This window comes from Agelaius tricolor, unplaced genomic scaffold, assembly GCF_023055355.1.
Source record: "Agelaius tricolor isolate 1412-34295 unplaced genomic scaffold, bAgeTri1.0.p SCAF_11, whole genome shotgun sequence".
Taxonomy (NCBI): domain Eukaryota; kingdom Metazoa; phylum Chordata; class Aves; order Passeriformes; family Icteridae; genus Agelaius; species Agelaius tricolor.
Window position 1 is genome coordinate 12,163,328 of NW_027269271.1, and position 12,856 is coordinate 12,176,183.

The window sequence follows — 12,856 nt, forward strand, 5'->3', positions numbered from 1 at the left end:
TGCAGCTGTTGTGGAAGCGCTCGGCACGGGGCGGGGGCGGCGGGGCAGCGCGCTCGGCGTGTGACAGCCAGAGCCGCCGGAGCGCTCCGCCCGCTCAGGACCCAGGACTACAATCCGGAGCCTGCCGGGAGGAAGCGCAGGGACGCACCGCAGGAAGCGGGCACGGCGGCGCCGCCGTAGCGCTGCCGTGGTCCCGCACGGCCGCCCCTGAGTCACCGGAGCGGCTTGTGCGGGGCTGAGCGGCGGGGCTGGGCCGGTGCCTCCTCCGCCCTGCCCTGCCGTGCTGCCGGTGACCCCTGGGAAGCACAGCCCGGCCGGGAGAAGCGGCGATAGCGGCACCTGCGGAACGTGAGCGAAGCTGTGGGCGAGGGGCGACGAGCGGGGCGTGCGGTGCCGGGCGGTGCTGCTGCCTGGCTGCACCCAACTACTGCGGGGTGCTGTCAAGAGGTGTTGCCCGCCAAGGGAGGGGACCCCGTTCGAGAACTCTTTTTCTTGAAACGAGGATTAAAATAGTGGTCGTTGATGTAGGGATTTTATTTTCGTCAACTTTGTGTTCTCTGCAGGTAGTATTGTATGCTTTTTAAAAAGACGTCAATCTGGCATTGAAATTTCATAACTTAATTGGCATCTTATCTGCATTTGCTTGTTGGAAAGGGCCATGATGCTAATTTTAAAACACCTCAACAGACGTTTATTTTGAGAATACATAGTAATGTCATAATTGCCTATCACTACACCTATTGTAAGCACTAGAAGGTATGGCAAGCAAAGTCTCATAAACAGCAAGCAGTATTTATATTCTCGTTTTAAGTATGCTTTTAAAGTTGAATTAATCATTACGATAGCATTGGTAAGTGTTGCAACTTGGTTGCAAACTGCTGAAAGAGGATCTGAGGTTCACTTCTTCAAAAGCATATTTGATGGGAATATAGTGGATCTCATAAATGCTGTGTTGCCCCTGCTGCTAATAATTTTTAGAAGTCAGGCATGATTGTTTGTTCCCTATGAAATGAAGCAACCAGAACAAGCAGTTAGCTTCTGGAAATAGTCTCAGTGACCTCTTGTCACAAAGTAATAGTAATTTGAGGAGATTTGTATATGTGGACAATCAGATTTGGGGAGACCTGTATATGTGGACATATTCAGATTGGTATATACACAATAACAAATCTGTAATTTTAAGAAGCAAATGTATATAGCCTAAACAAATTACTCTTACAGAATTTCACAGAGGTCCAATTATTCAACAAATTCTAATTGCTCTAAGCTTTCATAGTACCATTCTTAAATCAAAATTAACAACTCTTTGGTTGTTCAGCAAGTTTTAAAGGAACAAAAATCTCTCCAACAACCTAGGACCACAGCTTTCCTATATTGCTGTCCTGAGTCCTGTATATCCTTCTTTTATGTGCTTGCACTCATATTTTCCAAGCTGCCAAACCTCATGGGAGACCAAAATGCTGTGTCTTAAACCTCTGATCCAAATGATAATCTTAGTGAGAATGTGAAGGGGATGACCCAGAAAATAAAATATTATTGGGATAAAATTGCATTTGCCTGACTGTGGTAGCCAAATATATATTTTAGTGGTGCCTGGTGAGCACAGAAACACCTGTCAGGTTCTGAAGACCTACTTGTGTCTCCATAGCTGAACTTAGGGGTGGAACACACAGACATTGCACTGGCACAAAGCAGCAATTTTACAAGCAGAGAAACAGACTGTTCTTTTCTTTTTAACCATCTGGTGTAATGACTTCTTTCAGGAGTGTTCATTGAAAGGCAGAGATAACTATTCAACTGAGCATCAGGAAAAGGAATGGGATAATTGCCATGAATGCATATATCAGTCAATAATTAGAGGACCTTTTACTTGTAAAAGCATGCTGGGTAGCATGTGGATAACTGTTGATCTCCAGTTATAGAATCCCTTTAATTTCCAGCAGATTCAAAGATCACAAACAACTGCCCTGTAAAAACAAGCTGGGAAAACAATCCTATGTGGCAACAATGAGGTAAGCTGTGAGGCATTTTAGACTTATTACTTTCATATTTTCAAGCAAGTTATTTGCAGTTTGGAAAGAAATTATTCAAAATTCTGCGAAGTTCTCCTTATTTACTTATTTAAGTGAAAATGTACTTAATATTTTGGGAGTTTTGATCAAGATAGGACACTGTACATGGGTTTAATGACTTCCTTTCCTGTTACTTGTTTTCAAGGTGTTTTCACTTCTGTAAGCTTCCAGGAAGAGTTATGGGAATCCGCCTACTGCGCTTCACCTCTGTGGTGATCATCGTCTTGCTTCTTGTGGCAGGTGCTTTAACAGCTTTGCTTCCCACTATCAAAGATGACAAATTGCCCAACTCGAGAAGGGAACCAAAAACCCAGACTCAGTCTGCCCTGGATTCATTCACTCTTATTATGCAGACATACAATAGAACTGACTTACTGCTAAAGCTTTTAAATCATTATCAAGCAATCCCCCACCTACATAAAGTAATTGTGGTGTGGAACAACATTGGTGAGAAGACACCAGAGGAAATGTGGAATTCCTTGGGGCCTCATCCTGTCCCTGTTGTCTTTAAAGTTCAAACTGTAAATCGTATGAGAAACAGACTGCAGAATTTCCCTGACCTGGAAACAAAAGGTAATCAGCAGTTCATATCACTATTACTAATATTATTTTCATGCTTGAAATCTGAATTAAAAGAGAGATGGTTGAGTTATAGTGTGTAATAAATCAATGGATCTTGTGGACCACTTCATAGAGTGTGGGTAGTGTAGAGGAACCCTGTGTTATCACATCAGGTGCACACCACCACAGGCCCCCAGTGAAGAGTAAAGAAAAGAGGAATATCAAATGCATTTCAAGGTCTTTTGCAACAGTTCTCCATTTCCTTTGTGAGGCAGACGTAGGTAGTTCAGCTGCTCTTCCTTCTGTACCATAAACTGAAATTCAAAATGCATGTTATTTGTTGAGTGTCTGCACTAATCTGGACTTAAGTCATCTGATAAAGACTTGATTTAGTCCATTCCTCTTAAGACTAAATTCTCAAGCATGTTCTGCTCTTCTGAGAAACTTCCCTCCCCAGCTGTCTGGCTTTCTATCTCAAATGACACACCCTTTTATTTAAGAGTACCTTCTCCAGTCTCCTGGGTATTCATCTAAATATTCTTCCTAAGCTCTTTCTAGGACGTGTACAACAATAAATCCTGTTTGTTTCAAGTGGAAAAACCCCCAATATGTTGCATTACAGACCTGACCTTACTCATGATTAGTAAAGGTAATTGTATTTATTGCCCCCTTCCTATCATGCCTGCTAGTCCAAACACGTGATTTCTAGAAAGACACTGGAAACTTCAACTTCCCAAGTGTTTTACTTATTGTAGTAAGATCTGTGCTAACTGCAAACTTTAAAAGATTTAATGCATCTGCAGTTCAGATCTAAGAATATCCTTCCTTTTCCACTTCCTGGTAGTCTTTTGTCTAAAACGTAAGGCAAAGAGTCTTCCTTCTGTACTTGAAAATACTGAATGTTGCCTGGGCAATTTAACTTGCTTACGTAGTGTAAATGCTAAAGAAAAGTATCTAACTCTATTCTACTTGTATCTTTAAACAAGATTAGTAGAATTTTAAGTTGCTTTGCCAAACACTCCCAAAGGTTTTCTAACACGTATTTCTCCAGCTGTACTACAGATGATCAAAGGTTGCTGAGTTTTGTAACAGCCTGGCAAATAATCTAGAACTTAGGTTTGCTTCCAGTTACCACAAAGCTGTAACCTTGCTTTAGCTTTGAAATCTAATTATGTTTTACCAATCTACTTTCAAGGAATTGCAATTCAGCTTAATAGTTGTAGAAATTTTATATTTCATTTGTCAAATATTGTGCTGTATACTGTGGTCATGTATTTAATCTTTTGATCAATTAAATGTTTTTCTCTCATTTTCCTCCCTTCAGCTGTTTTAATGATGGATGATGACACACTAGTCAGTGCTCATGACCTTGCTTTTGCCTTTTCCGTTTGGCAGGTAATGTTTTGCATCTTGGCAGGCAGTATTTGTGAGCTGCACTTGAGATTAATAGTTTTAGTTAGAGCAATACTGTATCACACTGTTTTACCATTAGTTTTCTAGCTTTAAAGTTAGATTTTAGGAAGTTTGAAGTGTTGAATAGAAATTGCAAAGTTTCTAAAATTTGTTTTTTAGTAGTATCTGTAACTTTAAAATTTTAACTCTTACTTTACAAAACCATGAAGTTGCTAACTGCTGACTTTATTTAAATGCATAGTACTCTGTGTGTTTTGTTTTGCAAAACACAAGAAATTGTCTGTAAAGTTATTTTCCGTGCCAAATACACAGCTGCCAGTTGTGGGTCGATATTTTGTTGGCACTATGTGATGTGGAATGAGGCAGACTATCAGTTTTGTGGAACTGTACTTAATTGCAACATTTATGCAGATCAGAGGGACCATATGCCAACAATTTAATTCTTTCCTGGCAATAATGTTGTCCTCCTTTCATTTAAAAAATACATAAATCTCTCTTATGAACACACTGAAGTGAACCCCACACTGTGAAATAAGTGTTGAATTTCTTTTTTTCTTTCAGCAATTTCCAGAGCATATAGTGGGATTTGTTCCTAGAAAGCACATTTCTACTCCTTCAGGCGTCTACAGTTATGGCAGCTTTGAGCTGCAGAACCCTGGGTTTGGCAATGGAGATCAGTATTCCATGGTGCTCATCGGTGCAGCATTTTTTCACAGTGGCTATTTAGAAGACTTTCAACAGCAGCCAGAAGCAGTTTACGCCTTAATAGATGAAACTCAAAACTGTGATGATATTGCCATGAATTTTCTGGTAGCCAAGCATACTGGAAAGCCTTCAGGAGTGTTTGTGAAGCCTGTTGACATAAGAAATTTAGAAAAAGACACTAACAGTGGCTATTCTGGAATGTGGCACCGAGCAGAGCATTTGTTACAGAGATCCTACTGTGTAAATAAACTCGTTAATATTTATGATGGCATGCCCTTAAAATATTCTAATATCATGATTTCTCAGTTTGGTTTTCCTAATTATGCCAATCACAAAAATAAAATGTAAGCCAATGAATTTAAGGTGTTAAATGTTAAACAATACTCAGTGAACTGTACTGAGTTCAAGGAGAGAAGAAGGTGTAATTACTGCATCTTGGCCATCCCTCTTTGTAGCCTCTGATTTTGTCTCCAGTAAGCTTTTTATGTATTTTCTTTCCTTTCTAACGAATTCACAAAGATAAGTTTTGAGAAAAATTAAAGAATATGTAGTCATGCTTAGCTGTGATAAAATCATCCTCTTTCCTTAAAACCTGAAAAGCTACTCCAATGAATTAGGTCAGTTCTTCAGAAACATGCAGACAAAAATGCACTCCAATTCTTCAGATCTTAACATTTGGATTTTTTTTTCCCCTTAAATATACCTATCCAGTGAAATGAGGTCTAGGCATATTTGTGACAGTTATATTTTGAGATGCTCCCTTGCCTTCCCACTCCTCACCTGCTCCTACCCAGTTTCCAGTGAAGCTGTAGAAGAGCTACAGTGAACTGCTGGCCAGGCTTCTAGCCTCCTGTACAAACCCTCCTGAAGTTTGTATATAAGCTACTTGGTGTTCTGAGATGTTCTTGAAGCTGCTATGAAAGCCAGAAGAGTACCTCACCTTAATCTCAGATAGTCCTTAAACCATTGCCTACAATATCTACTCCTGCTCAGTTAATGGAAAATGATCTCTGATGTGGCTTTTTTTTCTATTATTGATTTGCCTGGAGTTGCTGAAACATTGCAAGCAGCTGAAAGGTAAATTCTAGAGGTTGGAAATATAAGAAACATGAATACATGAAATATGAAACTTATATAAGCAGCCAGAAAAGGGGATGGAATGTTAGTTATTAATATCTCTTTAGTACGTAGTTTTATTTTGATATTTTGCATATACGTTGTTACAAACGTGCACCCAGGAAAATCCGCAATTAGTTAAAGATTTCTTATTTACAGTTCCTAGTAAGAACAGGGTGTTCAACATTTATTACAGTGCACATTTTGTAATTTTACAGGTCTGGTTTTTTAGCTACTCTTTCAATGAGTATTTACTTTTTCGTTCCTTCTTTCCTCTGTTTTTGGTGGCTATGACAACAGAGTTAAAATGTACAATAAATGGGGTAAAGCATTATGAAAAAAAGTATTTTAAGGTACAGTGATATTTGACAGGGATGGACTATTATCAGTCTCTGAATTCCCTGACATTATTTATAGCAAGAAACAGAGCTGCTGTTAATGGCTTTTGTTGGATTGGGACTCTGTAATTCTGGAAACCTTCTATTGACATAGACAGGGCAAAACTTTTCCAATGAAATTGCAGAAGGGTTGGGCTTTTTTTTTGTGTGTATGGAGGAAAGAATAAAAGACAAAGATTTTCCTGGGTCACAGAATCAGATTTGGCATCCAAAGCAGATTTAGTTTCATCTGCATCAGCTTTTAATTGATTCTTAGAATCAGTTCAAAGGTAGCTGTGGGCAACCAGTCACAGCTAATACCTGGTACACAAATAGGATCTGCACAAATGGTATATAAGTCTATAATGATTTGTAATACGTTAGCTGAAAAAAGAGTGAAAATATGACAAGTTCTTTACAGCAGGGTGTGAGTCTTTGGGGGAATGAAGGAATCTTTTGCCTTGTTCTATCAGTATTAAAGGATTTGATTTCTGTTCAGTGAAGTCTTCCTAGTACTTTTGTAAGATTTAAAGGGCAGAATCTTAACATGGCAATGTAAAGTCTGCTTAATTTTGTTGTAATAGTGAAAAGTAGTTTTTAATTATTGTGCTGTAGTGCTAAGTAGTATACAAACAGGTCTATGACCTTTCCAGAAATGCAAATTTCCATTATTTCTGTTCTGTGCAGTATCAGCTAGAGTTGTGAAGACTCACAGTCGTTGTTAACCTTATTTTTGAAATGTGAAATGAACTGTCAACTCAGCCAAACCTTAGTATTGGGCTCTTTGTTGGAGCGAAGGAGTTGTTTTGATTTCTTCTGTATCAGTGAAAGAATTAATAGAACAAGCTTTTAATGATACCGTTCCATTTAATTTGCACCATTGTAAAATAAAATACAGAAAGCAGACTTGTGATGTGTTTATTCTCAGATTATTGACCAAAATTTTAAGTGTTAAGATGTCTAAAGTAAGCTCACAGTTTGCATACTCATGAGAAGCACCAAGATTTCTTTTTTTTTTAAAAATGTGTACTTGTTGGCACATACATTCATTTAATTTAGGTAAGGCCTACTTATGAAGGAAGAAAAGGCATAAAATAACCAACAGCCTTAATCATTTAGTCTTAGCAAAGAAAATACAAAGATAAGACTTAAGCTCCAGCCATAATTCACTGTACTTTGGAACCAAAAGGGGTTATTTGCTTATTTTTTAAAAGTGGATTTTTTTATTCCTTGGTAGTTTTAAAAATGTCTTAGGATTCTTTACTGAAAATACATTACCAAAAAGTTATATTTTAAGCAAAATAATATGTATGTGATTATTTCTCTGAGAGATTATCTATGTCATTTGGTAATATTTTGGAGTCTAAACAGAATCATCACCACCTCTGAATGTTCTGTTGAAATTACGGTTAATGCAACACAGGATTTTGACCATGGTATCTAAAATATATATTTTAAAAATCTGTGATAAAAAAGGATATAGTGCTAAAATGCACAAGAAAATGCTTCTTTACAAAAAAATGCCACAAGATGTCGCTGCAGCCTTGATATTTGATCTCAAATGTTAAAACGAGTACATAGTATTAATTAGAATAACTAAGTTGTACTAGTTTAAAATATTCTTAAAGCTAGCATTTTGCAAAGTGAAATTCATGAAATAATCATACTAATAGCTATGACACACTACTGGAATTGAAAAAACACAGAGGTTATTTTGCACATATTTTTACAGGGAAGACAAGAAATGTTTATTTCTGATGCTTACAAAGGCTGCAGCTAATTGCCACAAATGAGAACTTTTCTACAATGAAAAATGAAATTTCAACTTTGCAGAAGACATATAAGCAGTATACAAGAATGTGACAGCTGGGCTTCAGCATCTAGTAATATTTACCTCCTAGATTCACCAGTCTAGCTGGATAGGTTTACATTTCTTAGGCTTTAACACAAATTCTGTTTCTACATATTCTAGATACTGGATAGTAGGCTGTAGACTGCTCCATCTTTCCTTCTGTTGCCCAAGAGTGTTGCTAAAGTTATTTCAAGTGTGCTCATTCAAACTCCCCTTAAGCAGAGTGCAGCACTCACTTGGAAATGTGTTACATTGAACTGTAGTGAAAGTCAGAGTAAAAAAGGGCATTAAAAAATTGCAGTTCTGGACAATATACCTTAATACCTTGTCTCTTACACAGGATACAGTAGCCCTCAGAAAATTGCTTGTAAATAAAAAACCACTAGTGAAATACTTGATTTTGTTAAGAGTTACACACAAGTGAAAGTTGTAGAAAAACAGGCTAAAGAAAAACATCGGTTTCCATGAAAAGGAACAACCTTTATTTAATTTGCTGCTACATAAGACTGCAGTCTCTTTCTTGTGAACATCTTGTATGAAATAGTACTTACAACTGAAAATGAGCTTTTCTCAGGTTTCAGAATCAGGCACAAACAGGGTCATATTTCGCACATTAGTTTTGGAGCTTTTCCAAAAAAGTCGAAAAAAAGCAGTGTAAGAACACAGGTACAAAGCATTAAAATCAACACAAAAATTAAGCAAGTACAAAACAGCTGCAGTGTCTTCGGCAGTCCTTCACCTTATTTGTAAAGTTTTAAAGATTATCCAGTGCTTATGACACCAGATTAAAAACTAAGGAGTCAGAAGGGTTTCACACTCATGTTTAGCCTCATTAGCAGACACACCAGGATTAACTCTATGCACTGGTGGTTACAGTAGGTTATTTATAGTGTTAGGGAAAGCTGGTGATACAAATGCGAACCTCAGGGCTGCAGATGGCTTTATATTACAACATCTTTTAAAGGTGTTCCAAGAGTGGATTTTTTTTGCTTGTTCGGGGGAAGAGTGACTTTTTTTAACCCCCTTTTGTTATCTCCTCAAGGAACCTCTCCGTTGCAACCTTTGCTTTAGTTGTAAAACTGAGACGGACAGTCTGCCCTGTTTGGCACTTAGCCATTCCTTCTAGAGGGGAGAGGCGGAAGAACGCGCCCAGCGCTCGAACCAGCGCGTCAGGAGAGCTCCGCGCCTCAGGCGCCCGCGGCTTCTCCCGCTGCCCGCAAGCGCTCCCGGCACCGCCCGGGCGGGAAGCGGCGGCCGCGGGGGGCCTGGGGCGGGGCGCTCCCCGGGGCACCGCCAGCTCATTGGCCGCAGGCGTAGCAGGGCGGCCTCTGATTGATCAACCGACCTGTCTGTCACGACAAAGGGTGTCCCAGGTAGCGCAATGGGCGCTCGGCCGGTTCCCCCGCGCCTGAGGCTCCGCCGCTCCGCCTGCCCCCGTCCGGAGCCCGCCCGCGCTGCTGAGGGAGCGCTCCGGCTCAGCCCCGCTCCGAGCTGTACGCGACACCCGCCCAGGTCGGCCCGTGGGGCGCTCTGCCACGGGCCGCCCCCGGGCGGGGAAAAGCAGCCCCAGCGCAGCGGGGCGCGGCGGCGCTGCTGCCCGGGCAGGCGGGGCTGAGGGCGGGGCGGTGCCGGGCTCAGGGCCGCTGCCTGCCGGAGCAGGGGCGCTGCCGGGCCGGGGAGCGGGGGGAGCGCGGGGGGCCGGTCACTCGCAGCGTCAGCCCTGGGCTGGGCGACACAAAGGCTCCGTAACGCGGTTGCCAGAGCGCCGCCGGTCGCCTGGTAACCGCCCGCTGCCGCTTTATCCGGGGGCGTCTCTTGGCTGGGGGCGGGGTGGAGCTGGAGTCTCTGCGGGCGCTTGCCCGTCGTGTCCCGGGGCTCTTCTCGGCTCCGCTCCCGCTCCTATGCGGGCTGCGGCCGCTGCGCTCGCAGCACCCTGGGCCCTGGCGGGCGGCCCCTCTGGCCGGTGGGTCGCGTCCCTGCGAGCGCGCCCCGGCCCCGCCGGCGCTGCTCCGGAGCGCCATGAGCTCGGAGCCGCCCCGCGCCTCGCTATTCCGGGCCCTCTTTAAGATGGAGCCGGCGGCGGCCGCCTCCGAAGTCCTGTTGGGAGCCTCGGAGTTCGTGAAAGGTGAGAGCGGGGCGGGAGCCGCCCCATCCCCTGCCCGCGGGGTCCCGGAGCCTCCCCCAGCGAGGAAACTCGCTGGCTTCTCTACCGCCCTCCCCCGGCTTTGCAGCCTGCCCGGCTCGGCCCCGGCCCCTTTGCCCGGCGGCTTTCGCGGGCTGCCCGCCCCGGCTGCCGCGGGCGCCCCGGCGCCGCTTTCCCCGCGCTCCGGGCGAGGCGCGGGGCCGGCACCTGTTACTGCGCGCTGCTCGCCGGGCCGGAGCCGCTGCCGAGGGGCTCCCGGCAGGGCAGGGCCCGCGGGCGGAGCGCTCCGGGCGCTCCCGCCGCCGCTCACGCAGCAGAAAAAGCAGCGGCGGAGGCTCTTCCGCCCCGCGGTGACAGGCGTGCCCCGAGGCGGCGGCCGGCTGCCTTCGCTGACCGACGCTGTGCCTCTAATCTGTCTTTCAGATCGGCTGTACTTCGCTACTTTACGAACTAAACCGAAAAGTACCGTAAATACCCACTACTTCTGTACCGATGAGGAACTGGTCTATGAAAAGTAAGTGTTGTGGTTCGCATATTCAAAGTGATCACCTGAGAGTCTCCCCAACACACTTTGACGTATTCTATAGAACATTTTTGCCCCGTTGGGTTACTTGCATAGAATATGAGCATGAAGTTAGTCCAGATGTATTTCTTTATTAGCTGAAACTAGTTTAACAAGGTGATGCTTAAAAAAGACCCATAAAAACAGCTGCAAGGGCAGTTAAATGGCTTAAGTCGTGGCTGAGCTCAAAGAAGGATATCTAAGCCTTGTAAGATTTGTTTAAAACATGGAGGTCTATTTGGACTAATCACACTTTATTGAATGGTGTCTTAAGTAGAAGAGTTATTTGGCACGAATAGATAAACAGAAGTTTGTTTTATATTTCCTGTAGTTTCCTGTATAGAGAGTATGAAGTTTACAGAATCATAAGAATGAAATGTTTAGATGTGCTCTTGAAGAGCGTCTGCAACTTCTTTTATAACTCTGGTTTTATTTGAGGGTTTTGAGATAGCACTTCTTGATGGCTTTTGTATCTTTAGAACAGCAGAAAAAATATTTTCTGTGTAGTAAAAGGTTCATGTTTGTAAGACACTGACTTCATATAGAAGGTAAAAAATAAAACTGATTATAGTTTTGAATACTACTTAAGGACATAAAAAACACCAAACAAATAATCACTCTGTGCTGTGGCTAAAAAGTTGGTGCTTTGGACTGCATTTCAAGACCAACTGTTTCCTGTGTGATGATATATCCCTATCTGCTTGACACGGAGTTGGCTGCAGCAGAAGTGAAACAAAAAGTGTGTTCCTATTTCAAGCATAACTTGCTTTCCAAATGATTGGAAGCAATTGTGAACATCAACCCTTCTTCCCTCCTTTCTCCAGTAACCAGCACTGCTTCTGTGAAGATGTAAGCCAATATTCCTTGGTTTTTAGCTTATTTTCTTTGCATAGCTTTTCATTCCAGGGTATCTTTTCTAGATGTTTTCTTATCTTTAAACTGTGTGTCTTCTACTGGAGTTCCCAATAGTTGATTCTGAAAACCGACTTTTGTAATGGGCTGCTTGGGTTGGGAGTAAGTTCTTTAATGATCGTTAAGGAATTTTGATTGGAAGGGACCTTTGGAGTATCCCAAGGGAAGGCTGACCTAATATTGAAAGCAGAACTCAACTGGGGAAGGTCCTGAGCAATTTGTGTGATATGAAAGTGTTACATTTGCATTAAGAAGGGAAACTTGTATCTCTTCCAGACTTCAGTATTATGTTTTATTTTTTTAATGTGCTTTTAGGAAGTGTGAAGGACTCTTAGGTGGCATTTGATCTTGTGGGTAAGAAGGAGATTAGTTCTGTACTGTTAGTTACAGATGGCTGTACTAACCAAGGCCTGTAACTGAGCCATTTGTGTAAGGACAGTGTCATATTTAAAAAAAAATACTGAGAAATTTGAGAGGGCGTGGAGGAGAATGTAATTTTCTTTAACATGTAAAGGAAATTCTGTAGGTATATTCCTTAACCCAGTGTTAACGACCTGTGAAAGTGTAACCTGATACCAGATATAATTACTGGCTAATGGAAAGAAGCAAAGTTTCCTTTATCTACTAGGGCACAACTAAAGACTTTGAACACGTAACTCCTGGTGGATGTTCTGAATTGATGGTTCCTAATCTGTTCGGCCCATTTTAAAGTTGTTCTCCTGTATCTGATACCATAAAGATATTTTCCCTTTTGTGCTCATAAAATGCTGAAATGTGATATGAAAATAAGTGACAGTTACCAGGTGGTACCAAGGAATTGTGTAATAACCTTTTACATATCATTGCTAAACTTTTCCCTGGTATTTGTATTGCAGCACCCATACCTATCAGTGTCTGCAATATTTGGTAATGCCTGATCTTATTTTTTTTTTCCCTCTCATATCTAAGGAGATTTATATGGTCTTGGGGAAGTAAAAGCAAGTGTTTGGTAGGGTTACCATGTTATGTATGTTTTTAATGTCTTTCTGAATTTGGAAGGCTAGAGGTAAGTTGAGGAATAGACTGCAAGGCTCAGTTCTTGGGGAAGTGCTAATTTTACTATAGCTTCCCTCATGTTATCAACAAGCTTGACATCAGTCCCTT

The 12,856-nt window shown here is 42.2% G+C and overlaps 2 protein-coding genes across 9 annotated transcripts in view; both read left to right on the forward strand.

Moving 5' to 3' along the window:
• Nucleotides 1-126: 126 nt before the first annotated feature.
• Nucleotides 127-7,150, forward strand: EXTL2 (exostosin like glycosyltransferase 2). Of its 5 annotated transcripts, XR_011680569.1 has the most exons (6): nt 127-348; nt 1,941-2,012; nt 2,218-2,645; nt 3,182-3,282; nt 3,958-4,028; nt 4,608-4,626. XR_011680569.1 is itself a non-coding variant. In XM_071436136.1 (5 exons), exons 2-5 carry the CDS (start codon nt 2,008-2,010, stop codon nt 5,097-5,099), a joined length of 996 nt encoding a protein of 331 aa, XP_071292237.1. In that variant the 5' UTR covers nt 142-348; nt 1,764-2,007; the 3' UTR covers nt 5,100-7,150. The 5 variants fall into 5 exon arrangements, 4 of the variants coding, with proteins under 4 accessions (XP_071292237.1, XP_071292236.1, XP_071292238.1 ...); XM_071436136.1 differs by lacking the exon at nt 3,182-3,282 and having other exon boundaries at nt 142-348; nt 1,764-2,012; nt 4,608-7,150; XM_071436135.1 differs by lacking the exon at nt 3,182-3,282 and having other exon boundaries at nt 142-348; nt 4,608-7,150.
• Nucleotides 7,151-9,944: 2,794 nt separating this feature from the next.
• The window catches only part of CDC14A (cell division cycle 14A), a 49,641-nt gene continuing 46,729 nt past the window's right edge, over nt 9,945-12,856 (forward strand). For all 4 annotated transcript variants that reach the window (XM_071436143.1, XM_071436145.1, XM_071436142.1 and 1 more), the window contains exons 1-2: nt 9,945-10,221; nt 10,663-10,753. In XM_071436143.1, the coding sequence (XP_071292244.1) occupies nt 10,116-10,221; nt 10,663-10,753 (197 nt within the window). In that variant the 5' untranslated portion in view covers nt 9,945-10,115. The remainder of the gene's footprint in view (nt 10,222-10,662; nt 10,754-12,856) is intronic.

Bases quoted from the DNA above. Each gene is read 5' to 3' on its own strand.
- EXTL2 (XM_071436136.1), top strand. The intron at 2,646-3,957 runs GTAATCAGCAGT...TCCTCCCTTCAG, and splicing joins CCCTGACCTGGAAACAAAAG to CTGTTTTAATGATGGATGAT. The intron at 4,029-4,607 runs GTAATGTTTTGC...TTTTTCTTTCAG, and splicing joins TTGCCTTTTCCGTTTGGCAG to CAATTTCCAGAGCATATAGT.